Below are 25,983 nucleotides of genomic sequence, written 5' to 3' on the forward strand. Positions count from 1 at the left end.
CTAACATTGCACATTTAATAGTGGTGAAATCCACCCAAATTGTTGCTAAGGACATTTTCTTTCCATGTTGGATATTCTTTTTTAAAATCAATTTGCTATCTAGGAATGCATTGGCATTTTGTGCCTCCCATACACAACCACTTATTTCAGTTCTCAAGGTCATTTTACTCTTTAATCCAGAAATAAAGACATTTTTGGCTGGCCCTGAACTGCACTTGGATGTGAATAAACCATTCAAATGGAGCACACTGACAGCCAGGATCTTTTAGTGGCTTTTTGTGCAGCTTTGTGCCAAATGTCCAGGCTAATTATGTTTGATCCAGGGATCTCTTCATCACACGTTTCTTTGCTCTTTTAGGAAAAAAATATTCAGTAGGGCTTGAGGAAAGATTGTTATCACTAAGCTCAATGTGCTCAGGTGTGTTTATTCTGCCTGCATAGGTGCTGCAGGCCATTAACACGCCTATCAGACATGCACGCATGCAGACACAGCAGCATTTAGTCTCACGAGATGTGTTAACATGCTCATACACATGCCCCACACACGCACATGCACGCACACGCACATGCACACACACGTGCACGCACTTTGTCCATGTGAAAAAACACATTATTTATAATGAGCCCCTCTTTTTGAAATGCTTATAATTGGACCAATAATTCTGCAGTTTCAAATATATTTTTTCTGCAAACTGCCTAGGAAATTTTTAACCATCACAAACAAAGATGTCTTTGCAGATTCAAAATCCCTGCTGCCCCCCCCCTCTTTATTTCCACAAAACAGTTACCAATGCAGCACTTCCAAAGTGTGCTTAAAGGTCATGTCTCTTGCTTGTGTCCTTCTGCAAGTGTTTCTTGGCAACAGTCACCTTCCACCACTCACACCAAATCAAAATTGACAGATGAATTGAACCAATTTTTGGAACACACTCATTTCCATTGATTTTATATTGACCGACTCCCTGCCACTGGCACTGCAGAGCACTTTTGATCTGATTAGTATATTCTCTGTCAGTTCTCCTGTCAGTACAGTTTTTAAAAAGTTTAAAGAAGAACTCACATCCTCGCCTGCCTGGGGGATCCTCTGTTCAAAAACAACAAAAGATTCTTAGAAAAAGGGCTTTTAACTGATGCTTAATCCATAAAACATACCCATATAAAGTCTTTTGACCCGTTTTCTAAAGAAATGAACATATCAGCAGATTCATTTTGTGTTTTGTCTCCTAGTGACACCCCCACGTCTTTTGTTTTTGAAGGTAAACCAAGTCATTTAGTCCTGGCCCATGACTGTATTTAGATAAGTTGGTTTTCAGTTTTTTGTGGTCTTTTGTGTTTGGTATAACACACTGAGTGTTTTGTTTGAGCATTTGTAATGTGGTCAGCACTCACACGAGAGACATGTCCAGAAGAGGGATGGGTGGATGGGTGATCTGTGTGTGAGCGTGTGAACTCTGTTGCCTACTACTGTACAATTTGCAAATACAGACGGAATGAAAATATCTGCATTTTTGTGTTGAGGTTTGTCAAAAACATATGTGTCTCTTCATGTCTAAATGCATGTGTCTCTGCACTTCTAGGAAGTCTTGTCTTACGTTCTTTTTCTCTTTTTCTTCCTCTTTCCATTTGCATGTGTTTGTATATTTGCATTGGGAGAAACCTGGGAAGGGCCAGTGTCTGGACAAACCAGGCAGACAGACGGATGAACATGCCAAAATGTGACCGAGAGAGAGGAAGGCAACGTTAAAAACAAGGGAGGACAAGAGGAAGAAAAAGCAGAGAGAACTTGGATGATGGAGAAAGTGGAGAGAGACAGGGCCCCTGACCTGACCACACTGACACACTCGGGTCTCTCTCTCATTGCCAGCTGTGCAATGTGGTTGACTCGGAGAGGACACACTCACACACACATATATTTATCTACGCATGCTGACGATGAGGACATACTTGGCCTGTGTACATGTGTGTATTTGAGTGTGTATCTGGATGTGACAGCCTACCCATGTGCGCTAAAGAGAGTGTGAATGCTACCAAAAGGCCTACCGTCTGTGTTTGTTTTCCGGTGCCTTTATGTTCATGTCCCTGAACCTGTGTGCACATCTGTGTGTACATGTATATTTGCACATCTGCCCGAGTATGCTGGTGCTTATTTCTGTCTGTTTTTCCTGCTCAGCAGCACGAGCAGGGAGGATACTGGTGCGTAGTGTGTCCCCATGTAGCACTCAATCATCTCAGCCTATACGTCTGCGAACCATTAGCAACGTCGACCACAAACGGAGTAATTAGGAATAAGTGCTCAAAGGTGCAACAGTTAGACCCTGCAAACCCCCCCAAAAGATCCCTTCCCATAATCCTTTGCCGCATTCTGAGGCCGCCGTTCCCACCACTGGAGCCTGACTGTTGCCCGACGCGCACATCTCCACAAATAGAAATGGTGCTACTAACAGGCAATATGGGCACCCTGTATTTTCAGAGCGGGCCCCGGAGAGTGCTAACTGGCCCTTGAAGGGATAATTTTTACCGTGTGTGGGTTCCATTGGACTGGCATGGGAGAGAGGTACAGGAAATGCAACATGGTCAAAGAGTCAAGGAGGGGAAAGTTCCCTCTTAACACAGCAGTTTGTCATGTCTGTGTATCATTCTGTGTGTGCGTAGTGCACAAGTTTGTTTGTGTGCATCTGTGGGTGTGTATGTGTACATTACACTGTAACCAAATGCGGGTGGGCTTTTACTTTATGTGTGCGGTGTGTTTAGGCAACGAGAACTGTCCATGTGTTTGTTTGTATGACTGTTCTTTGTGTTTCTCTCCTCATTTCTAGGAAACAGGCTTTCCTTGGCAAAGCAGGCAGCCAGCAAATCTCCTGTAACCTCTATAACCCTCACCCACCACCACCATCACCACCACCTCCACCCTTCCTCCTCCTCCAGGGGAGAAACTGGGAATCGATACTGCGCAATCGGATGGAGTGAGTCTGCCAGCATCAGTAAGCTGAGGTTTGGGCATGGAACATCAGTCAGAGTGAGCATACAAACAATTACACATAAACACATATGCATGGACGCACACACACTGAACACACGTTTGTTTTGCGTGGATGTGGGGACTTCCCACATGGGCTCATGATATCTTAATTCAGCGGCCCCAAGTGTAAAGTCGGACATAGCGAAGGGGAAAATGGAATGGAAAACTGTATCTTTCCGGCTGAGGTCAGTTTTGGAGGCAAACTCCTTGATGAGTGAGCAAAGTGAAAACCTGAAATATGTGCTTAAATCGCTGTCCTCACTCTGCCCTCCAGTGATACGTGCTCCTGCCTGAGTCAAACAAAGGACGAAGGGGGAAATCAACAAAAAACATATTTGCATATGCTCACAGCTGACACTTAAGCGAATGCAAATGTTGGATGGAAAATGGATCCAAATAATCATAGGTGCAGTGTAATTAAGATAACCCCTTTTTTCCATTAGTTCTAATCACTTAGAACATACAAACAAATCTGCTTGCTATTCACAGATTTTATGGATAAACACACCTACTCACACACATACACACACACACACATACATACATACATACACACAAACGTAAACACAGTGGGACCACCATAAATTACAGTCATCCCATCTGGGAGCATTAAGAAGCTGTTAATGAATAGGGTGCTTGAGCAGCAGCCACAAGTGGATCAAGGCAGCTGGGGGAGGGAGTGGTAGCGGAGGCGGGGGGGGGGGGGTTGATGGTGATGGACGGGAGGGGTGTATAGCATCTGGGCAGCAGATATGTGCGTAGTCATGTAAAGGAGACTGTGGTAACAGTGCACATCTCGGGGGAGTAGAGGAATCAAATGTTTTGTAAGTAGTGTTTTCTTTGACCTAGTAGAAAAATGTAGGAATATGTATCAAATACATATGATACCCATAATCATAATAATGGTTCTTGGTTAAAAAAAAAAAACAACAACAAACAACAACAAAAAAAAAAAAAAAAAAAAAAAAAGAAGAACTGGTGGAAGGTCAAATGTGATGCTCCCATATTAATGGGACTACAGGGAAAAGACAGCTCCAGACTAATGACTTCACCTTATCTATAGGGAGTTGTCAGAGGAGGTGTGGCAACAGAAGGGCCAGTTCTTAAGTGACCTTTTAATACCCTTGGTCCTTTCACTATACCTCCACTGGCGGGTGTTTAAAGCGGACACATGGGCCATATACAGAGCAGAAGTGTGCCTCAGAAAAAGACAAAAGCACCACCTGTATGCTAATGCATTGTAAGGCTTTCAGAAAGGGCAACGCTGCAGAAGCAGAAGGATGAAGTGTGCCGATCCTTTGGAGAAGACCACAGGCTGTAAAATGGGACGCAGGGGCCAAAAATTGATTTTGGCCCTTTTTTTAACAAGTAGAAAGGAAAGAAACTAGACAAATCTGAAGTGTGCCACTTTATGGGGGAGAGGGTGCTGTAAAATTGATTTTCTTCTTCTTTAACTCTGCAAAAAGAGACAATAAGAGGAGTGCGGTTGAGTAACTGTAGGATAGTTCTGAACCTAGAAGAAAAGGCATGGGCAGTAAAATTCATTTCCAATCTTTGTGTTAAGTAATGAGAAAGAGGGAGAGTGGCAGAGTGTGCCACTTCTGACTGAAGTCAGGGCGGTGTTTGAGGAGACAGATAGGACCAAAGGCTGTAAAATTCATTTTCCCTTCCTCTCTTTAAGTAATGGGAGAGCAGAAGTCGCTGAGGGTGAGCGTTGGTGTCTTTGTGAGTAAGCAGAGGGAGTGAAAAGGGGGCAATAAAATTCATTTCCTCAGTCCTCATTGTGCATTTTCTTAAGAAAGAGAGAGGTCTGACTAGCGGAGTGTGCCGTGGCAGAGGGACGTCTGTTCATATGGAAAAAAGGAAGCGAGGTCAGAGGCTATAAAACTCTTTCTCTTATTGCCTGAAGTAATATGGCAGAGTGGTACCATGTGCCTGTTTGAATGGAGGGTGGAGTAATTGCTATTAAGCAGATTTTGAGCATGGCACACTTGCACAGAGACAGATCCTCCTTTTGCAGCCCTAGACCACACATGCATACTCTTTTCTCATTCATAAACAAACTTATGTAAACACATCTTCAGCATGCACACAGGCACACCATTTGTGTCAGTTGGATTTACCGCTATCTCTGTGTTCCTCCAGACTTTGGAACAGCAGCTTTTTTTTTCACACTATCTTGTTTCAGCTGAGAAGCCCCAAGCCATCTATTTACCACACTGTCTCTCAGTGTGTATACATCCAGACCTCTGCGCTGCATATTTTTCACACCATCTCTTGCAATGTTTCAGCAGCAAGAGCCCTGAACCATCTTCAGTTATATAACACTAACATCAGTGCATGTTTATTCTTCTCACTATCACACCATAAGCAGGGCGAGTTACAAAAATCAACTTAAGTTGCAAAGTCTCATTCATGCTATATACTTTCCATCTGTCAGCAGCAGCACCACTGTGTCTGTAGTGAGAACATGCATGTAAAATATAACCTCTTGTTAGCAATGGTGTCACTGTTGCTGTCAGTGTGAGAATCGGGATGGCACTATTCTGGGCATGGCAACTGCCAGTGTCTCTTCTCTCCTCAAGCCTCCCCAGGGTTTATAAATACTAGGAAGGTCTGGCCACTTTGGACAGATCACTACTTTTCAGTGGAAAGACAGAGCACGTCACTTTCATTGAGTATATTTCAGGGGTTAATGAGCCAACGTTGACGCCTTCGGCATCCTTGGGACTGACAGCATGAGTACATGCTGTTCTCTCTCTAATCCACTTATGTTGACTGTTCTTTGGGGATCAGGTGCATCTAACCTACTGTTTCTTCCATAAAAATGGCTCTGCCAACCTTATCACATCAATTCCACTTACCTGCTGCCCACTTCCTCTGGAGAAAGGTGCTCAGCTGGTCCCTGTGAGATTGTTAGAGCTTTCTGTTTAAAAATCCCATTGTATGAGTGTAATGTGGTGCTGGGTTGTTTACCAAGCGATATGATTTAGGTTTTCCCTTCACTCTGATGTCATAATGATGTAATTTTACTTTGCTCTACCTTTTAAATTTACTGGGAAGGTTATTCACATTGAGCCCCCTGTGCACATCCAGGCTGTTGTGTTGTGTCAAGGAAAAGCAGGGGATGGTAAACAGGATCTCTGGGTGGTCCCCTTTCTCTGGACTCCCCGGACACACTGTAAAGTCTGCTGACAGGAGAAGAGCTCTTTCTTTTCAACACAACCTGCGTTGCTGTTCTCCATTCCCCTCTGTTCTGTCGCTTGTTTATGGCTGCTGGAGACTATGGAACTGCCCTCATACATATTGAAGGGGCTTTTCAGGAATCCACCAGTGTGCAGCTTTTTCATTCTCCTCTCCTTATTTACATTTGAGTGTCAATCTCTCCCTCTTTTTCTCCCTGCGTCTGTCTGTATCTCTAAAAAGTACTTTTGCATTCGACTATTCAGTTTCTGTTTTTCTCACTCTCTTCCACCTGCCCACTTCAATGCTGCCCCCATTCTCGTTCTCACACTACTTCACTCCCAATTTTTCTAATTTCTTTTTTTTTTTGTTTTGGCTTTGGTTTTGTAGATCAAAACTCTTGTGTGAATCGCTCAAAGCCTCCCTACCTTGAATCACAGTTCTCTCCATCTTCTCTTCTCTCAATCTCTCTCCCTACTCCAAATGTTTATTTCACTATCCCTGTCTTTCTCACAATCTCTTTAAAATACCCTTGCTTGAAAATTATACCTCTCATGCATTTTTCTTTCTGATCTCTCTACTATTTTTCTTACTGTCTCTCCTCTGCTCCAAAAATCCTTCAGTAAATAGAATAATATTCTATTTCTTCTTTCATCATGCTCATACTTCCGCTCACCCTTTATTATCTTGTCCCATCTTTCCAGACCCACTCTCATATCCTGCTTTCCATTCTTTGTGTTTGCATGTTGTTCCTCATCTGAACATCTTATTACATCTTGTGCCTTTCCTCTCTCACTCTGTCCTTCTTGTTTGTTTCCTGTCTATTTCTATCTTTCTCACTCTCTCACCAGCCCCCTCTTATTCATTTGGCATCCATCCTTCCTTCCGCTTCTCCCCTGCACTCACTTTCGCCTCAGATATATTTATGTTTACACATTAAGTTTCTTTTCACATTTATTTTAGACCTTTCCTCCTCATATCTCTCCAGCACTATTAGACTTCCTGTAAATTTCTCTCCCAAATGTAGAATTTTTGATATTTATATACTGCATGAAACTGTAAAGGATGGATGAGGTGGACTCATCTCTGTCCATTTGTTGCTGTTATCCAGCTTTTACAAAATGACTGCATTTCCCAAGAGAGGCCCCTGCATTGTTCATTTGTTTATCTGTGAGTCACCTGCTTTATCTCAGACACCACATCCTAGATTTTGACAGTGTAAGGGAATTGATGCATTGCACACCTACGTTTTCAATTTGCCCATGGGAGGAAGTCTTAATTACAGGTCAGTAAAGGTAACATGTTTGCTAATTACTAGTCCAAAGGTTTCCCCACATCATTTGTTTGTGAAAATATGTTTATTGCTGCCATGTAGAACAGTATAACTCTTCTTTGCTATATTTTTCCTCCATCATTTTACTTTGCATATTGTCCATCTTAAGTACATCTTTTTTAAGCTCTTCACTCTCATCTCACACGCCTCCTCACTTTTTCTTTCATTCTTGGTCTTCCACTCGTTATCTAACATTGTGTTTGCATTTCTCCTCTATCCGCCTCCTCCTCATCCGCCTCCTTCTCAGCTGCTCTTTGTCTCTCAGTTTGGCTTGTGTGGTGGGTATGCAGGAGTACATATTTGTGTGTCTGTGTGTGTGGGTGCATCTGAGAGTGTGTGTGCTTTCCCAAATGTCTAAGTGCAGTGACTGGTTGGCTATCAGCAAAGCCGCTCACTGGCATCTTGACAGGCTTACCTGCACTCCAACCTCTCAGCTGACACACTGATCATTGGCTATGGCTGTTTATAATCAGCGACCTCTTTCTTTGACTCGGATAATCAACCACAGCAAATTAAGAACTGGCACTTACCACTTAATGTCTGTGCTGCAGTGCTAGGGTTTCTCACTTATTACCTTTGTTTTGCTTTAAAACTGCTCCACCTCATCATTAACTTTACTTGCTATTGCCTCAGGAAAGTCGAAGTTTAAAAAAAAAAAAAAATCAACATTTGTGCCAGCTCTGGCAAAAACTAACCCATGAACAAACTTGTTCTTCACAGGCAATCCACTGAGGGAAGGATGCTATCTTTACAGAGTCTCTTTCATAAGAGAAGTTAGACCTGTGCAATGCTAATTACAGGAAACACTTCACTTACATTGCCTGAAAAGAAAGAACTCTTAGGTTCATGAACAACTCCTGCAGAGCAGCTGCATTGACTAACAATACACAGGACACAAACCAAGAAGGCCAGCATAGTGAAGCACATACACCAAGCACTACTGGTCTCCACAGTTCACACCAGTGGACTTCACTTATGTAAATAAATGGTGGGGTGTTGTTTGGGGATAGGAACATGATGACAGTCTGTCATTAAACTGCTCATTTGTATTCACAGCAAGGGACCAAACACTTCTCCTTTAATGGCCATGCTGGAGAGCAAGAAGGAAGAAAATGGCAACAAGCAGGCGACTCAGTACATATCTGAGAAACCCTGCTTGGGCTGAGGTGGACTCAAAGCTCAGATTAGACATGATCTCTCAACGCATTAAACAAGTTAAAATTGTGCCGCAGCTTAGAGCAGCTTCCTCAAACAGAATTTACATAGATTTTAGTGAGGAAAATCCTCTGTGTTTTGATTTCTCTTTTCAGGATCATGGAAAGTGCAACTCTATGACATCATCTAATTACTCCGGTTGAAATGGGCAAAAAAAAAAAAAAAAAAAAACTAATTCTGGACTGTCAGGTTCCCATGCCTACATGAAACAGTTTTCCCTATCATTTTCCTATATCTTATTTTCATGCGGCAGAACAGGCTCAGTGCAAATTCTGTCAGGATTTGAGGTGAGTAGGGTTGTGTTTATGTGTGCGTGTGCATTTGTGCTTTTGTCTATGCAGACGTGCAATCCTGCAGATATCCATGCATGTTGCTGTCTGTGCTCCTGCTGTAAAAAACATATACACCAGAGCTAAGTTGCAGCTTTGTTCTGCTTCATTTTGCTATTTACTCATTTGGTATTTCGGGTTGGTATGAAATTAAACGTCCACTCATTTGGCTTGTGATAGAGTTTTGACATAAATGTCTGCGGCGTGGTGAAAGCTTTTCCACAACAATTTTCGACTGCAATGCAAATGACAATTATGTTGGCAGTCTCTCACCCTTTTATCTTCTCACTGAGCCAGAAAAAAACAATTGGACTCTAAAAAATTGATCCACAGGGATGAGCACTCTTCATGAATACAAAATGCATTATTTAAGATGACCTGTTTGACACTGAATAGCACACAATTACCATGTATATGTGCCTTTTTGCATTTGAGCTGATCTAAAATGGTTTGTCAGATTGGACAGAATTTTTAAATGCAGACTGCAGAAACTGAATACTGAGAGCCACAGAATAATGAACTATCCATCCATCCACTATCTGTACCTGCTTATTCCTATTTTAGGGTCATGGGGAAAATAAACTATATTGGCTATAATATACGGAAGACTCCACTTTTGCTGCAGAAAGTAAATAACCAAAATAATGAATTTATGTAAACCAGTTGACAAAGTGGTGGTGTGGGTGTTTGATAGAAGTAATTATTCAAAGATGCGTATAAAAGAACCAGAATCAGACCTTAGTTAACGATGATGTGCAATCAACAGTTTATCTGACAGTTTAATTATCCTGTGAAACTGTCATGCCTACCGCAGAGACATTAACCTGTAAGATTTCAAATATTTTCACATGGTAGCCCAATCAAGATGAGCCCTCTTTAGGCAAAAACATAACATCTCAAAAAAGCTCATGTCAGGGGTGCATATACTGTAAGAATGCTCAATTTATTTCACTCTTCCTTTCTGTGGAATAGGATACCTTTCAGATTAAGTGTTACATTCTGGTTACATCAGGAGTGTGTCCTGCAGTCTCTGCATTCCTTCACTGCTTTCTTAAATGTGGATTAAATCCCTGCAGAGTTTATCTGATCACGTTCCTAAAACTTACCCATGGCAGGAAATAGAGTAAAACCTGCAAAATCTGTACAATTAGCTGCTTGAATGCCTTTTCTGCAATGGCTGCCCTTCCTTTTACTTATTTTTCATATTTGCTGTATGGTGTTATGTCTTCGAAAGCTGTTGCACTACTAAGCAGGCATAACAAATAAAGTGCCATGTCAAGCAGAAGCAGACTTGAAACCCCCTCTGGCAATATGGCTCACCAAGCTGAACAAGCAGCTTGTGGTCCAGATTATCCATGTCAATTGAACAGAAAATGAAAATCAGGATTCGCAATGTATCTGACAGCATGAAGGTTATATGCTTTCAGTAAACGCTGCGATATTTCTTTTTGACAGTCAAGGTTTTTCTTATGGTTTATATGTTATTCCAAAGCTCATTATTTTCAGAGTTAAGATGGATTATACTTCCATGGGCTTATTAAAAATAAACACCCTTAGAATAAAGGTAGAATTCACGAACAGTAATATTGGCCAATAATGTGTGTCCTTACACAAAATATATGAGATAACAATGCCAACTTCAATGCAAGAACTCACTATGCAAACACACCAGATGTTGCACAACCAGTACTCAAGCAAGGGTGGTGCACTCCAGTGATAAATACTGGGGAGAAAAATGTTACAGTTTGAACACGTTTGACATTGGACAGCTGAAACAACTACACAAAGTAATGCACCATGGCTCTTTTACAGCTCATTGGTGTGTTGTTTAATGCATTCGAGGCTGTATAATTGAATGTTTTTGTATTAGACTGGCTGTGCATGCTTTTGTCTCTCCTGTCCAATGCAGATGCATTTTCATATCAAGTGCAGAAGAAAAGAAAATGTTTATTTTGGATCCAAGCAGAATAACATTAAAAATGTATAATATTAATAAATAAGTGATTTTCTGTTTTAGAACTTCTATTTATTACCTTACTGCATAAGAGTAAAGACGATGACATCTATTGTGTTTGTAGCTGTTTTTAAATCATGACCTGCTTCTGTTTTAGAGCTTTTAATCCAATAAGACATGTCTCACTGCCTGTTTTTAGGTATGTACTGTAGAATCTGTGAAATGTGATATGTAGCTGCAGTAAGAAAACAGTTTCATAGGATTACTGTAAACACACACATTCAAGAAGTGTCCTTAAATGATATTGCACATTAGTGACATACAAATTACAGTAATTCTCTTAAAAATGTGCTGCAGGTTGATGTAGCCGCCCTGCGCATACTGAGCACATAAACATATAGCACACACACAGAGACCTGCAGAGCTCGCGTCTTTCGCACAGCTTCCCGATTGGTCTTCTCTGTTCCTGGAGGCGGGGCTCGCGGCTGTGGGCGTTTCACAAAACCTGCCTCCACGCAGCTCACGGTTTCATTCACTACGGATTTGTCGGGTTAACCTGATCTCTCTGCAGTTTCTCTCTACAAATCTTCTTGCTTTTCTTTCTTTTACGTGCCGGTGCGTGCGTAAAGTGTTTAATTGAGCGTACAGTCTCCAGGTGCGCGGACGACCTCTTTTAGGTAAACTTTTTGTTTTTGTTTGTTTTTTCCGTTTTGTTTTGTTTTTTTTTTTTTGCACAACCCACTTGAGTTGCGTCTGTCTTCTGCACGCCTTCACTCATCTCCACCATGGATTTGGTTTGGATTGTGGGGTGCGTTGTGAGCGTCTGCGCCTGGTTTGTTTCGGCGGAGCGGCACAGCGTCTACTGGAACAGCACGAACCCAAAGTAACTATCTTTTAATCTGTGTGCTCTTTAACCAACAACTGCGTTTATTTTTCAGTGCAGGGCAAGACATTTAATTATCTTCATATGGGCGAACTTTTAATCAACTTCTCAACGCAGATTAGATCCTCCATAATCTATATTCCAATGCCTTTGAATAGTTTAAACTCCTGCATATTCAGCGAGCTTGTTGTAATGAATTTGTAATGGCAGCAACTGGCATGATAATGCAAGACAGTTGGGAGCCTCTCTCCCTCCCCCCCCCGTCCTTTTCTGGGCTCGACCCTGTTATTATGTTGCTGTTTACCTGCTACTCTGTCTAACCTGTTCAGATTTAATCCGTTTCACAATCTGTGCAGCGGTGTTAGTTCCATCAGGTTAAGTCATCTATTTATCTTTGTGCACTGACAGTGAGCTGGTTAAACAGCTTATACTTTAGAGGGAAGAACGCAGCTTTATACTGGTGAATGTAGGGAAGAGAGAAAAGCAGGGAACTGTGGTGGTGTTTTTCTGTGGAGCTCAGTCTTTTTATTTGAAGGAAACCATGATCTATCTCCTCCTTTGGACTGTTCATGCACATACAGTATGTGATTATCTAAGTTTTTTCCAACTTATTGTATTTGTAGGAGTCCTTGTGACAAAAGTGTTTTTTTTTTTTCCTGTTATTTTGGTGCTGTTGTGTCTTCATTGATGAGATGAGATCCTAGGGGAAAGTTTTTCTTTGCCAAGAGTTATATTGTTTGTGATTTTACAGGCCTGGCTCACAGCAGAATGTGTTGAAATATGTGTTGCAATATCCTCTTCATCTGACAGAGATTCCTAACCTCTGTGTGGAGTGGGAGGTTGCTGCATCTCCTAAATCAAGACATATCACATGGGGTTTACGGGTCTGTCGGGGAGACATAAGGGCGGTCATTTTTCTGGTGGTAAAACGAGTAATAATGCTGTGTGACAGAGACAGAGGAGGTAACCCGAGGCCTGCCCAGCAGGTCGTGCCGTGGGAGGGAGATGGATTGTTCAGGGAGGAGAAATTGGAGCTCAAATTGTCGAGGTTAGGGGCCATTCGGCACAAGTGGGGGTCAATTAGAATTATAGCTGATGATGTCTGGGTTTAGGGTACGACAAGGGTTAGGTTTACACACCTCAGAATAACATCTATAGGCGCCCACACATAAACACACCCACTGACACACACGCAGGCAGGCAAGCACAAACAGAGACTCCTGTCATTCAATCACAAACCAGAAGTCTCAGTCATATACTACCTGACGCCACCGAAATCAGTGAGTGTAGGGCTCTCCCTGCTGTGCAAACAGATCTTTTCTTAGTTGAAAACCCCAGATTTTCAAATATTCAAATTTTAAACCTCCTGTGGTTTAAGCTACAGCATTTATGCTTCTCAGAAAGGCCATAATTGCAGCAACAAAGCCTTTCACTGAAAATCAGAATGAAGTCAAAAAGTCCTAGATTGAAAGGCATTTTGTTGTGTCCCTGCAGTGCAACAACAGTGATGTTCCTGTATATATACTGGTAATCCGTTCGTTTGCACTTGCTTTTTTTTTTTTGTCTGGATGAGTGTGCTAAATCTCTCCCCTTGGCTACTTTTAATCCTGCATTCGTAGAAAAAGTGCAGAGCTTCTGAGATGTTTTCATTTGGTGCTTTTCGTCTTTTCCAGCAATCTGCGCTCCCCTTTGACCTGTTACTTGATATGGTGTGTTGACATCCATCTTTTCCCTCATGAGATGTTTTTTTTTTTTTTCCATTACCTTTTTTTTTGGGCCTCAGTTTATTATTCTATCCCACTGGTCAGAAAGTTGTCATTAATCAAATGGATTTCAGATTGATCACTTTGGTCCCTGCTGTACAGGCTCATTTCCTTTTTTTTTTTCACTGTGTTTGTTGAGGGATTAAGTGACTCGCATGCTCATTCATATACATGTGCGGTTATGCTGCTCACCACTAATTTGAGTACGTGTGTGAGCACGCCTTGGGCCCTGTTGACGTCCCAGGTCGTATCTGCCTGCACTTAAATGACTACTTTGTTTCAGCATTAGTAAAATCTGTTCCTGAATGTGCACTTTCTCACCTTTTCCTTGTTAGTTGGTTTGTAGCCTTTGTGTCTGATTAGCGACAGCATCATCACCAGAATGGGTTGTTTCCCAGAAAGAGGCTCACCAGTGTGCCCAGTCAGCTTGGGTCCTGGCATACCAGTGCATGTACGTGTCTTTTGTAAAGGGGAGTGTCAGTGAAGAAGCTCACTAACATGTATAGCATCACCGGATTTGAGTGACTCATGCACATTAACCCAGCTGTCCACATGTGCCACACACTTGTGATTGATGTTAGCATCGTCCCAGGAGCCCTGTGGACTCCACGACTGCAAAGTGAGACAATAATCTAATCTTTCACTGCTTCTCTCCACCTTTTCCCTGCTGACTGAGCATGAGTAGACCACTATCCCCTCCTCCCCCTCCACCCCCCTCTGCTTTGTACCTGTCTCTCACTCTCTCCAGCACCTCCCTCCCCCTCTTCTTGGCCAGGTTCCCTTTTCAACTTGGTACTGTGGTCTCCAGTTCTGTGAATCTGTTAACTGTTTCATGGCTCGCTCACACACATCTGTTTGACCCACTGTTTATTTTAACATCATCACTGCCATCATTTCTGTTATCACAAAACAATCTGTTGTAACTTTAGGTCTTTAATTTGCTATGCCTTTCTAACAAGCTCTTTGATTTTGGTAAAAACCACAAAATAGACTTTCAGATTCTTTCAGCTTACTTACTCCCAGCTCAGCAGTTTAATTCAATTCATTGAACATGCGTTTCGTGCTGCGTTGGCTCACATGAGGGAGTTATTTTAGTTATGTTTCACCATACGAAGGATTTTCTTGGTATTTATCCAGTCATTATGGGTGTTTTGTGATGCTTCCTATACAAATTGGGCAACAGTCTTCACGGTGAGCCACAGAAAGAGAATAGTAACTGGCATGACTGATTGGGGGTCAGAGTTCACTGTGTGATGAAGTGGCACGGCCTCTATCAATCTGTCAGTCATTCTGTCACCACGGTGGTCCCTGAATACTGGCTGCCACTCAGTCCAGCCCCTCTTCACACGACCATGGCTCTGCTTCTGGGAAACTCTCATTCTCTCCCCTCCTGTCTTTTCGGTCCCCTTCGCTCCTTCACCAGCTTTTATCTCAACTTTACAAGCTGTCCCTTTTCAGTCTATTATTTCCTTACCTCCAATTCTGGCTGAGGGAGAACAGGGGAAGGAGGGAAGATTGCTAAGAGGTGTGGAATTTTTCTATCGTTCTTGGCACCCATGGCGATCCGTCACAAGGCACTTTGCCCTTTCCTGCATGCTTTTTTTTTTCCTCTCAACTTTCTTCTACTTCCTTATGAAAAGCCACTCCAGTCTTCTCACTGGACCTGTTTTTTTTTTTGTTTTTTTTTTTACTTTTCCTGGTCTTTTCACTTCCCTGTTCATTTGTGCCTCTGCTCTCTCAAGTGTCTTGCTGAAGCAGTGAAGTGGTAAAGCCTTTCTGAGAGCTCAAACCACGAAAGGGAAGGAAGTAAATTTTAAAAAAAAAGGTATACATGCAGGAGTAGATAAATTGTGTCTGCCTTCCATGCATGTGTGTGCGCAATTAGTTAGGATGCAGGACTGTATAGTCACATTAGCAGGAGTAGTTTGGTGAGTACGATAGAAATATGATCTCTGATTTCTAAGTAGTCTGAACTCAAAATACTTTCCTCGAACAATATCCAGGTTTTCTGTTTCACTTCCTAATCCTTTACTTTAAACCCCCGACTTTGGTTGACATTCTCTGCAGCAAATTCCTAAGTCCATCTCCCTCTTTCTGCAGCATCGTTTGTCCCTTTCCCCTCCCTCCACCCTTAATCTGGCCTTGTAATCTGTCTGGTGAATTCAATCTGGGGAAAATACTCTGAGAGATTGTCAAATGGATGATGATCGCCTCTTATAAGCTCAATGATCATCGAATGGTATTAATGTTTCCTGTCTTTACAGTCTGTATGAAGAAATTACATCAGTTACTACATTATCTAGAGTTATTTTTTCCTCTGTTTCTGTATTCCCATTTGTTGTTGCAGTGTCTGAGCTTGTTTTATTGACTGCACCAGATAGTGAATCAGGCCATAGGTTTTAACTTCCCGCAGGCGTGCTGCTGGTGTTACCAGAGTCCGTACGCTGTCTGTTGTGTATTTCCCTGTGAAGTGCTGTGCTTCCTGGCTACGTCTTTTCCCGGGAAAACTGCGTATCCTGTCTGTACAATAAACAATGCAGTTCTCACACACCAACACACGCAAGACCATAAAAGTCTGGACTTCACAGTTGATTGAATTTCCCAGGCTTAACTGTGAATACACTTGAACTCTGAGAAAAGGTAAATCAGCAGTGATTACTAGCAATTAATATTGTATTTTATGAGGAATGTGCTCAACTGTCAAGCCATGAGGATGATTTATGATCTGACTGCACTGCTGTCAGTTTTGTCTGTCTCTATTTGGTATCACCAGAGTCGCCCTGGTCCACCCCACCAGTGTTTCTCTGCCCCCCCGGTACATCCTTGCACCTCTTCCTTATCTGTGCAGCAGATTTCCCCTGCTTCTTCCCTTTCTGCTCCTCCTCTGCACTGCTTTATGATTGTTTACAACCATACAGTCATCTAGACATCATAGAGAATGCTCAATTAGTACACAGATTTATGATTATGGTGCAAACATGAGGGGGACATGCACTTTCTTCTGTGTGTCTTCTACTTGTTTGTTAAGTCTTGGTGACATTCAGCGTACCCACAGTTGACATGTGAGGAAGAATTATAATACAAGAGTCAGATATTATCTGAAAATGAACCATTGTGTTTGTTGTGTTGTATAAATAAGTTTCATTGTGTAACTTTTGTTTTTCCTTTGCCTTTTTTGTCCTGTTTGTTGAATGTCTGGATTGAGTGTGTAAACATGTCTGCACAGCAAATACTGCTACCCCCTAGAGGTCAGTTGTATTATTACCGATATTACTGCTAGATATCTGTAAGCAAGAGCTGCTGCTACGACTACATTTAGAAATCAATGTAATATCTGTAGCCTGTACTCACGTATAGTAAATTCTCCATGGGATTCATTAAGCTACAAGCTCAGGTTGTGTTTGCAGGGAAAAAAAAAACACTCTGCATGAAAGCTTTTTCTTGTGGAAATCAATCCAGCTACATCAATTTTCTTATACAGATATTTGCCTCCTGAGAAATGTGATGTCAGTGGTGACCTTTCTGCTCTGGCCTGTATAAGATACAGATGGCTCAGGGGACAGCATGAGACTGCTAGAAAGAGCATGTTTTCGTCTAAGCCTCCTTAGTGCGGTGGAATCAGCCAATTATTTCTCTCCTGGACTTAGAGCTTTGTCGTTTTGCTGGGTGGCAGAAAAGAGCTTGGCGAGTTCGCCTACGAACGCTGGCAGAATGACCAATGATCCAGACAGACAAAGGTTCAGTGACAGACGAGAGAAAGCTGATTGAGATGGATGACAAAAAGTCACACGGTGCAAGGAATGAAGGGAGGAATGTTATGTTAAGAGGGAGGAGCTGAAAGAGTCTGACTTTATTTGTTTCTATGACAACTCCAGCATATCCACGCAGCATTGTGCTTGGTCCGGCAAACAGTGGGTCAGAAAGTTGCATATTTGGAATACCACCGGGACAGGTTGTGATTGGTTCAGCAAGTCTGGGGTGGGGGAGGGACAGAGATGACATGAGGATCTGGTTTGCTTATTGAGTGATGAAAGACGGACAGAGAGTGGGAGGGGATGGCTGACACTGATGGATGAAAAGACAGAGAGCTGAAAGAAAATAAGTAATAAAGGTAAACAGTCCCGCTTAACTAAGCTCACAACACACCCTAAAAAGGCTTCGCCTCTCTCTGATATGCCATGTTTCTCACCGAGACATGCTGCTCCCACAGATATATATTGAAAGAAATAGCCCCCTTGTGTCCAATGTCTTTCATTATTATCTTAACACTTCTCACTTTACTTTCTGCAACCATGGACCGACATAGAGACTCACATTCACAGCCTCTCTTTGAACTCCATAAATCCAGTGTTAAGGAGTATTACCCCTTCTCTATGTGAAACAATAGAGGAGAAAAGTGCTCCGCCCTGCATGTCTCACCCTCTACTCTGTCCCCAGACCTGAGCTCCCCTCTGGGCCTCACTGTCCCCTCTAAGCCCCTGTATTAAGCAGGGTCTGGCGCTGATGAATGGACCCGAGCTCAGCCTCTGCTCCATGCAGTAATCCAGGCTTGGACGAGCCGATTAGGTGGTCCCCACATTCCGGCTCACTCATCCATGACGTGGGCCAGTCATCTACTGGATCACACTAAAGGCGTGTGTAAAACCCAGGATGAAAATAATCATGTGTATGTGGTTGGTGTGGGCCTCTGACAGACAGCACAGGTTAAGTAGACTAATGCTCCTGTTTTTAGATGCAGTGGTCAGATATGTATAGTTGGTCCTGAGATGGCCTTTATGGACTTTAAAATTGATTTAAATCACTTCCCGTCATAGCTTCTAACTATAGACTTTAAAATGCACAAGACCACTTCTTGCTGATTGACTGTGTATAAAATTCTCCGGTGCTGACTTGGCAATTGTCCGACCTTTGATCCACGTTGCGGCCTCTTCTCCTCAGAGGTCCGGAATTTCATGGGGCCACAGATTGCCGAGATGAGAGGGTGACGGATGGATGAAAGAGGGGGTAGAGGTGGAGAAGAAAGCAAAACTCTGGCCAGAGAGATTAAAGAAGAGAGATTAGACTCCTGCCCCTGAAAAGGCTCCAATAAATCAGGAATTCCCTTTAAGGAGAGGAGGAAGAGCGTCCTGAAACATCAGTAGTCTTATTTTTCACCAGCTTGTTCGCTCACAAACACACACATTCATTTGACCAACTTGACATTCCCTCACTGCCGTTATCACTGGTCATTATTGGCATTCATTCGCTCATGGAGACTTATCATGACTGAAACACACTCCCAGATTCTTCATAGCTCCACTGATACTTCACACACATACTCCAACACAAACAATCACACGTTCAAATATCTCAGGCTGAGACAGACACACATGCACACAGTCATCACTGCGTAGATGCCTCAGGTCTACTAATCATTAAGTAGATAATACAACAGCTCCTCAATGCCATTACTTCTGCTGCAGCTCCGAGCGTCGCTGTCATTAAAAAAAGAGCATACTGGGACAAACAATGGGAGTAAATCAAGACAGTCAATTGACACAGAGAAGAAAACAATGTGGAAGAGGGAAATAACAAGAGACCCACGCTGAGGTAGACAGAGGATTTTGTGTGCTAAAGTGACGTTGGCATGATTTGACTTTTCACACAGACGCCAAAGCTCTCTTTGAAGTGTGTTACTCCAATCAGTTAATTAAGCTGATGATGTGGAACGTTTCAATGCCGAGGCGTTAGAGGGGAACAAAAGGCGGCAGGATAATTAAAACTATTTTCCATTAATAAAAGAGACTATCCAGCCTCCCCGGGTGTGTATTCAGCCACTGTTCTCTCTGCTAAGTGAGGTTTTCCATCAGCACAGGCACATTGTGAATAGACACGCTGTATGAAATAGTGGCATTGATAAAGCAACTGTAGCACTCACACAGAAACACTCAAAGAAACATCAAAAGCCGTTCCCAATCCAAGCCCTTTGACCCCTCCACACCCCCCTCCTCTGCCTATACCTATTCATACCCTCTGCCTCCCCCAAACTCTCAGCCTAAAGGGGCAGGGAAGTGGGATGCAGAAGGGCATAATTACCCCCCTCTGGGTAACTTTAATACCCTTTTTTGTGTTTTAATTGCACCCCCCTACAACCCTCTTTTGAAGAACACATTGGGACCATACCGCAACCAGTTTGTAATAAGGGCTCGGAGTGAGGGAAGGATTTGGTACAGGGAGTTTGTTTGTGTGTGTTTGCAGTGTTTGCAGGGGGATGATAACTCTGTCAGGCAAAAGCAGACACCACTGTTTGTTCAATAGTGTTATCGATTCGACTGGAATTGAAAGTGGCAGGGGGAAAAAACACTTTAGGGCCAATCTGGTAAACAGAGCGTGGCAGGCAAACTGCAGATAAGCACTAAGCTGTCTGGACCATGGTAAAATGATAATTATTGCTCCCCCACCCGAAAGTTGGCTGGAGTACACTATTATCAGCACAGTTGGATGGAAGTTTCATCTGTATACTAAAAAGGTGGTGTTGTAATGGTGTTGCTGGCTAATCTGGTCATCAGTATTGAGATAATACATTCAGGCAGAGTGGGGTAAAGGGATGGGGGAAGGGAAGCCAGAGGGGGAGCAGGAGTCAGGCCCAGAGATTGGAGCCACAGCGTCTGTCCTTTTACCAGGGGGTACCACAGAGAGACCCCTGGCAGCAAACAACAACACCAGCTAATGAGCAACTGGGGCCTCTGTCTGGGCACTTTGATCGTCAGTCACACATATGGCAACACAAACTCCCCAAATGATACCTGTTACATTTAGGGGGGTTTATGAGAAAATGCCAGAAATCCCAAAGAAAAATCCACTTGAGGAACGAAATGCCTTCAGTGGGGAGGTTTATTTTCCCTGCTAAAGGTGTCAGTTTAGCGCCCTGTAGACTTCTGGGAACTAATAACTCCTTGAGATCTGTAGATCTGATTAAATAGCAGTAGCTTAACTTAGACTGGCTGGCTGCCTCCTTTTTTGGGGTTGTTGAAAGCCTGACCAACCATGCATATATTCATTACAAAAGCAACAAAACCCTATATTAGACACACATTCTCCTTGTGTGTTGTGAAAATTTAAGTCTGTCAGATTTCATCAATTCTCAGGGAACCCCTGGTGATCCAGAACAGTAAGAGACAGTAAACTGATAGTCCTCCCTTGGGAGCTGAATACCAAGGGAGGAGTTGTGTGATTGTGTGTGGGTTTGGTGGGTGCAAATTGTAGGTAACTACTGCTTTAGGTTGTTGATAGATGAGACTTACTTGGAAGTGTGTGTGTGTGTGCGTGTGTGCGTGTGTGTGTGTGTGTGTGTGTGTGCGTGCGTGTGTGTGTGTGTGTGTGTGTGTGTGTGTGTGTGTGCGCGCGCGCGCGCGTGTGTGTGCGCGTGTGTGTGTGTGTGTTGCTTGCGGCTAGCTACCGCTCCAGGCTGGTGATAGATGGCTTTGCCTGAGAAGAGAGCATTAGCTGTGAGCTGCCCCTGGAGCAGTTACTCAGTCAGGGCGAAGGGGACAAAGCTGAAATACCTTTAGTGAAAATTCTCTGGAGATAAACTCATACTATCTCTGAAAGAAAATTGAGGATGTGGAAGGAGTCATGGACAGTCGAGATAAAGTCAATTTAAGGTGCCTCAGAGTATGCATGATTGTTATTCAAATAGTCTAAGCTCTGTCTCTGGATTATATATGTTTGGACATTTGAAGCAGACTAAATTGCTAAAATGTCTGCTCTTTGACCCAGGTCAAAGAAGGGAGAAAGGAAGTTTGTTTTACTGAGAGGCTATCGTAAAAAGAGGAGTAGCAGCTAAAGGGAGGGATGCAGGGAGGAATGGAGGGCAGGGAGACAGTCTGTCTCTCTGTATTTGTAATGACAGGGAGCATGATGGGAGACAGTTCACAGACTGTCACCAGACTCGTGTTGTGTCTGCCCATCACTCTGACCTTAATCGATGGGTTAAGGCATATGTGAATTTATTTTAAACCTTGTCCCTATGAATCTCAAGTAAAGTCAGGTGTGTTTCTGCTTCTGTTAAGGTAAATTAGTCATTGTGCATTCTGCTGCTTGGTCTGTGCGCGTGTAGCCATGCAGATGTCGATACTCATCTCCTGTCTTGATGGGCTAACTGACTGCTAATGTTTCTCTGTAAACATCATTCAACTCTTAGGAGACATGGGATCAATGTGCACTCAGTGCTAACTCTCAGCACAGCAGCCACAGCATCCATATTTATCCACATGTTCTCTGTAGATCCTTCTTCCCCTTATTGCATTTTCCCTCTTTATTTCTCTCTAACATACACGCACACACACGCGCACACACACTATATATATATCCCCACACACAAACACTCTCGCTGTCTCATTCCCAGGCCTCTCAGTCTTTCCTCTGATTTCCCTGTTGTACACTGGCGTGTAGCGGATCAATATATAATCACAGGTTTTGAGACTTATATTTATTACCGCTCCAATGCTATAACCATGGTTATCGTTCTCCTGCGACTTGCGTAATCGTCCTTTTCTGCCTCCTCCCCTCAGGTTTCTATGGGACGACTATACTGTGGAGGTGAAGCTCAATGACTACCTGGACATCGTCTGCCCCCATTACCCTCTGGGTGAAGTGCCATTGCTGGATGCTGAGCGGTACGTGCTCTACATGGTGGAACGCGAGGACTATGAATCCTGCAAGCCCCAGTCATACGACCAGATGCGTTGGGAGTGTGGTCATCCTTTTGCTCCTCACGCCCCTGAGAAGTTCTCTGAAAAGTTCCAACGTTTTACTCCATTTACTTTGGGAAAGGAGTTCCGCCAAGGAGAAAGCTACTATTATATCTGTAAGTGTCACTACAGTTGTCCGTCAGATTTGTCACTGTGCTTGCCAGTTACTCCTATTTTCCAGTATCTGAGTCTGCTGTCATGCTTGCTTCCCTGTGAGACTGTAGTGGGCACAACAGTACTTTGTGCTAAATACTATCATCGACACGTCAATGTGCTCACAACATTGTTAACATGATGCAAGTTTAGATTTTGACCTGATGATTGCATGAAGAGTTAAAAGATCACCAACATCATTATCTTGAGGGAGACACGAATGTCTGGATTCAGTTTTATGGCAATCCATTAAGTTATCGAAACGTTTCACTCAAAACCACAAATGTCAACCACAGGGTGGTGCAGGAAAAAGGGAGGGGTCAGCTGATCACCAAAACTGTTACTATTTATCATCTTGGAAAGTTTATTGACATCATTCAAAAAGTGTTAACATATTTCACTCTGGATCAAAGTGCCTGACTGATCAACTTGTCATTGCCAAAGTTGTTTACCTGGACATACACTGAGGTGTCGGCTCAATTTATCCAATACTTACCCTGCTAGAATGTGGCCATGACAAACAAGCAGTGTTGTCACCCTGACCATGGCTGTAATTAGATAAACGGCAGGACAAGACACACTTTGCCTGGTCACAGATGGCCTCCTAAAGCTTTGTCCCTGCGTCTGTCTGTTGCAAAGTGTTTGTGTGTGTGTGGGGGTGTTTATGCGTGCATGCGTAAAGGGGGATTAAGGGGCCAAAGGAGGATAAGTGTGTTAGTTAGGATGTTAATGGCCTGTGTTGTTTCTTCTATCTTCACTACAGCCAAACCTTTGCACCACCATGGGAAGGAGTGCCTCAGGCTCAGGGTGGATGTGGTAGCTGCTGATGGTGAGTTTAAACACCGTCCTGGCTATAAGGAGAACAGTACAATCATCCCTAACAGTCATGTTGGGCTTTTCCAAGACCCGAGACAAGTAATTGATGGCATTTGTTTTTTTTTTTTTTTCAGGTTCTCAAGAGGCCAGAGTGGCTAAAGGAGCCGGAGCCGGAGCTGACGCCGGAGCCGGAGCTGGAGCTGCAGCTGGAGCTGGGGGTGGGGTTCACAACCCATCCAACAGACTGCCTGCAGGTAAATGGACCAACCCTGCATCCTTTTTATTATCCTATAAAACAATCCAGCTGCATTCAAGACTACACTGGAGAGTTAATATATGGTACTAACCTGTTCTTTATCTCCCATCTTGAAGCAGATGACCCAGTTGTAGTCCTGCCAGACGTCCAGAAAAGTGTACGGACAAACTCTGCAGTTGCAGCGACAGCCCTCTCGATCCTCTCATTGCTAGTCCCATTTTCATTACTGCTGTTATTGCACTGAGAGTACATGAAAGGACTGCTTTTGGCAGACATTTTTTTCAGGGACTACAATGAAGACAGTCCGTGGGGAAGAAACCACTGACTCAAAAAGACAGTTTTTTTTAATGCCCAGTGCTGGCCACTGGGAAAGACTATTGAAACTTGTAAGTACAGATGAACCTGCTTGCACAAGAAGTGCTGAGTAACTCTGAGTATTTGGGGCAAAACATGTGTTTTTTGTCTCTTTTTTTTTTTTTTTTTTTAAAGCAGTGACAGTATTTTTCTTTGAAAGACCAAGCTCTCCTTAATTTGTATTGTCTGGGAGTGTCATTCCAAAAAACATGAACCTCTCTGGACAATAATCTTTGAGGGGGAAAAAAAAAAAGAAGAGTACCTAAAGTGGCCAAAGACCAATCAAGGGTGAAATAGACCAACTATATTTGAATCATATACAAATAAATTTAGATGGAATAAATTCAAATTTAATTAAAAAAAAATGACACAAGCTTTTGAGCCAAAGATCAGTCATCTCTCCAACTTGTACACTACTAGTGACTATTGTGTACCATTGTATTGTTATTGTAATGGTATTGAGTGGCATTGATGTCCCAAGTGATTCTTTCTCTAAATGTAGCATTGACCAACGCAGGGGCTGTTCTCATCACCATCATTCCTTTGCAAACTCGACCATGTGCTTGTATAACGTAGCACTAATACGTCACAGTACAAACACACTAACAAACACTCCACATCAGTGTTACACATAGACACACACACACACACACACACACACACACTGACATCAGACATTCTGTAACAGGAAAACACACTACAGTGAACCTTGTACATTCTGTGAAGATAATTTATAACATTTGCATCTGAGGAGTTTTTGCTGTATATACCATGTTTTCATGAAAGGAAATGTTTACTGTTGGCAATGAGGGGACCTTTTTCTTTCTCTCCTGGTAGAGTTACAAATTGTGTGAAAGGAAAAATGTGTGTTGAAGTGAGTAGGAGAATGTGCGTGAGCTAGAGGGCGATTGATCGAAAGAGTGATGAGACAAAATGTTTTTCTGCCAAAAGCAAACACTGAGATGTTGTGTGTTTAGCAGAGAGGCTGGACTTCTCTGTTTGTTGGATCATGCCCCTGTATAGGTTAAACTGTCTGACATGAGGAGCTGGTATCACATTGTTAGTACTGAAGGACCCAGCCCTGTGGTGATTTCCTTCATGTTTCTAGCCCCAGTTAGAAAACAAACACCTGATTCACACTAAGTGAAGTAATCAGCTATTGGACTTTTAGAATAATTACCACAGTTTGGGATATTTCTGAAAATGTTAGAGTTGCCAGTTCATGACAAATAAGACAGAGCATCAGACCAAGTTGCCAAGCACATCTCCACCTGACAGGTCGGCTTGATTAACAAAGCACAACAGTATATGACTCTGATTGAAGTCAGTCCTTTTTTTTTTATCGGAATTCTTGTAACCTAGTTTTGTAAATGTGTAAGTAAGAGAAGTGTATAATATGTGTACATATATATATGTGGATATATATATATAGAAGATTATATAAAATACTTGTTTGATAAATATGCTAAATGTGAAAATTTCATGTGAAATAAAATAATATTTTTGGAAAGCCAGAACAGATCTTTTTGTGAATGTTTTAGACATCGTATGCCTGGCAATGTTCCTAAGTCCACTCATCTACCATTAGTCTGAAATATCCCAACAAACTACTGAATGGATTTGAAGTGAATTGAAACATTTTGTGCAGACGTTCATGGTTGCCAGAGGATGACTTTGGAGTTTGAACTTCCCATCTAGTGTCACCATGGAGGCTACAACTGGGTTCAAATTTCATCTCGTGCTATCACCAGGTCCAATGCTTATGTGCAAATATGCACAAAATGAATTACACGCCCACCTGTGTTTTATATTAACCATTAATTAGAAATGTTAGATTGGCAACACAATGAACTAAATGTTAAACATTATACCTTGCTAAACATCATTCTCAATCACTTGCATGGCTGTAGACTTTTTGTTTTTTTTGGCTAAATCATTAATTATCTACTCAAGGAAAGACTAATAATCCAGTTTCCCAGCATCATCCCAAACC

At 42.6% G+C, this 25,983-nt stretch overlaps 1 protein-coding gene across 2 annotated transcripts; it reads left to right on the forward strand.

Moving 5' to 3' along the window:
* The first annotated feature begins 11,586 nt into the window (after positions 1–11,586).
* On the forward strand, positions 11,587–25,504 carry efna1a (ephrin-A1a). 2 transcript variants are annotated; one of them, XM_026299481.2, is made up of 5 exons: positions 11,587–11,916; positions 22,232–22,527; positions 23,328–23,393; positions 23,515–23,634; positions 23,753–25,504. In XM_026299481.2, the coding sequence occupies exons 1-5, from the start codon at positions 11,819–11,821 to the stop codon at positions 23,878–23,880; spliced, it is 708 nt and encodes a 235-aa protein (XP_026155266.1). In that variant the 5' UTR covers positions 11,587–11,818; the 3' UTR covers positions 23,881–25,504. The 2 variants fall into 2 exon arrangements, with proteins under 2 accessions (XP_026155266.1, XP_026155267.1); XM_026299482.2 differs by having other exon boundaries at positions 23,756–25,504.
* The last annotated feature ends 479 nt before the right edge of the window (positions 25,505–25,983 follow it).

The sequence above is a fragment of the Mastacembelus armatus genome, chromosome 11 (genome assembly GCF_900324485.2).
Source record: "Mastacembelus armatus chromosome 11, fMasArm1.2, whole genome shotgun sequence".
Classification (NCBI taxonomy): Eukaryota; Metazoa; Chordata; class Actinopteri; order Synbranchiformes; family Mastacembelidae; genus Mastacembelus; species Mastacembelus armatus.

Bases quoted from the DNA above. Each gene is read 5' to 3' on its own strand.
- efna1a (XM_026299481.2), top strand. From the start codon at position 11,819: ATGGATTTGGTTTGGATTGTGGGGTGCGTTGTGAGCGTCTGCGCCTGG. The intron at 11,917-22,231 runs GTAACTATCTTT...TCCTCCCCTCAG, and splicing joins TGGAACAGCACGAACCCAAA to GTTTCTATGGGACGACTATA. The intron at 22,528-23,327 runs GTAAGTGTCACT...TCTTCACTACAG, and splicing joins AGAAAGCTACTATTATATCT to CCAAACCTTTGCACCACCAT.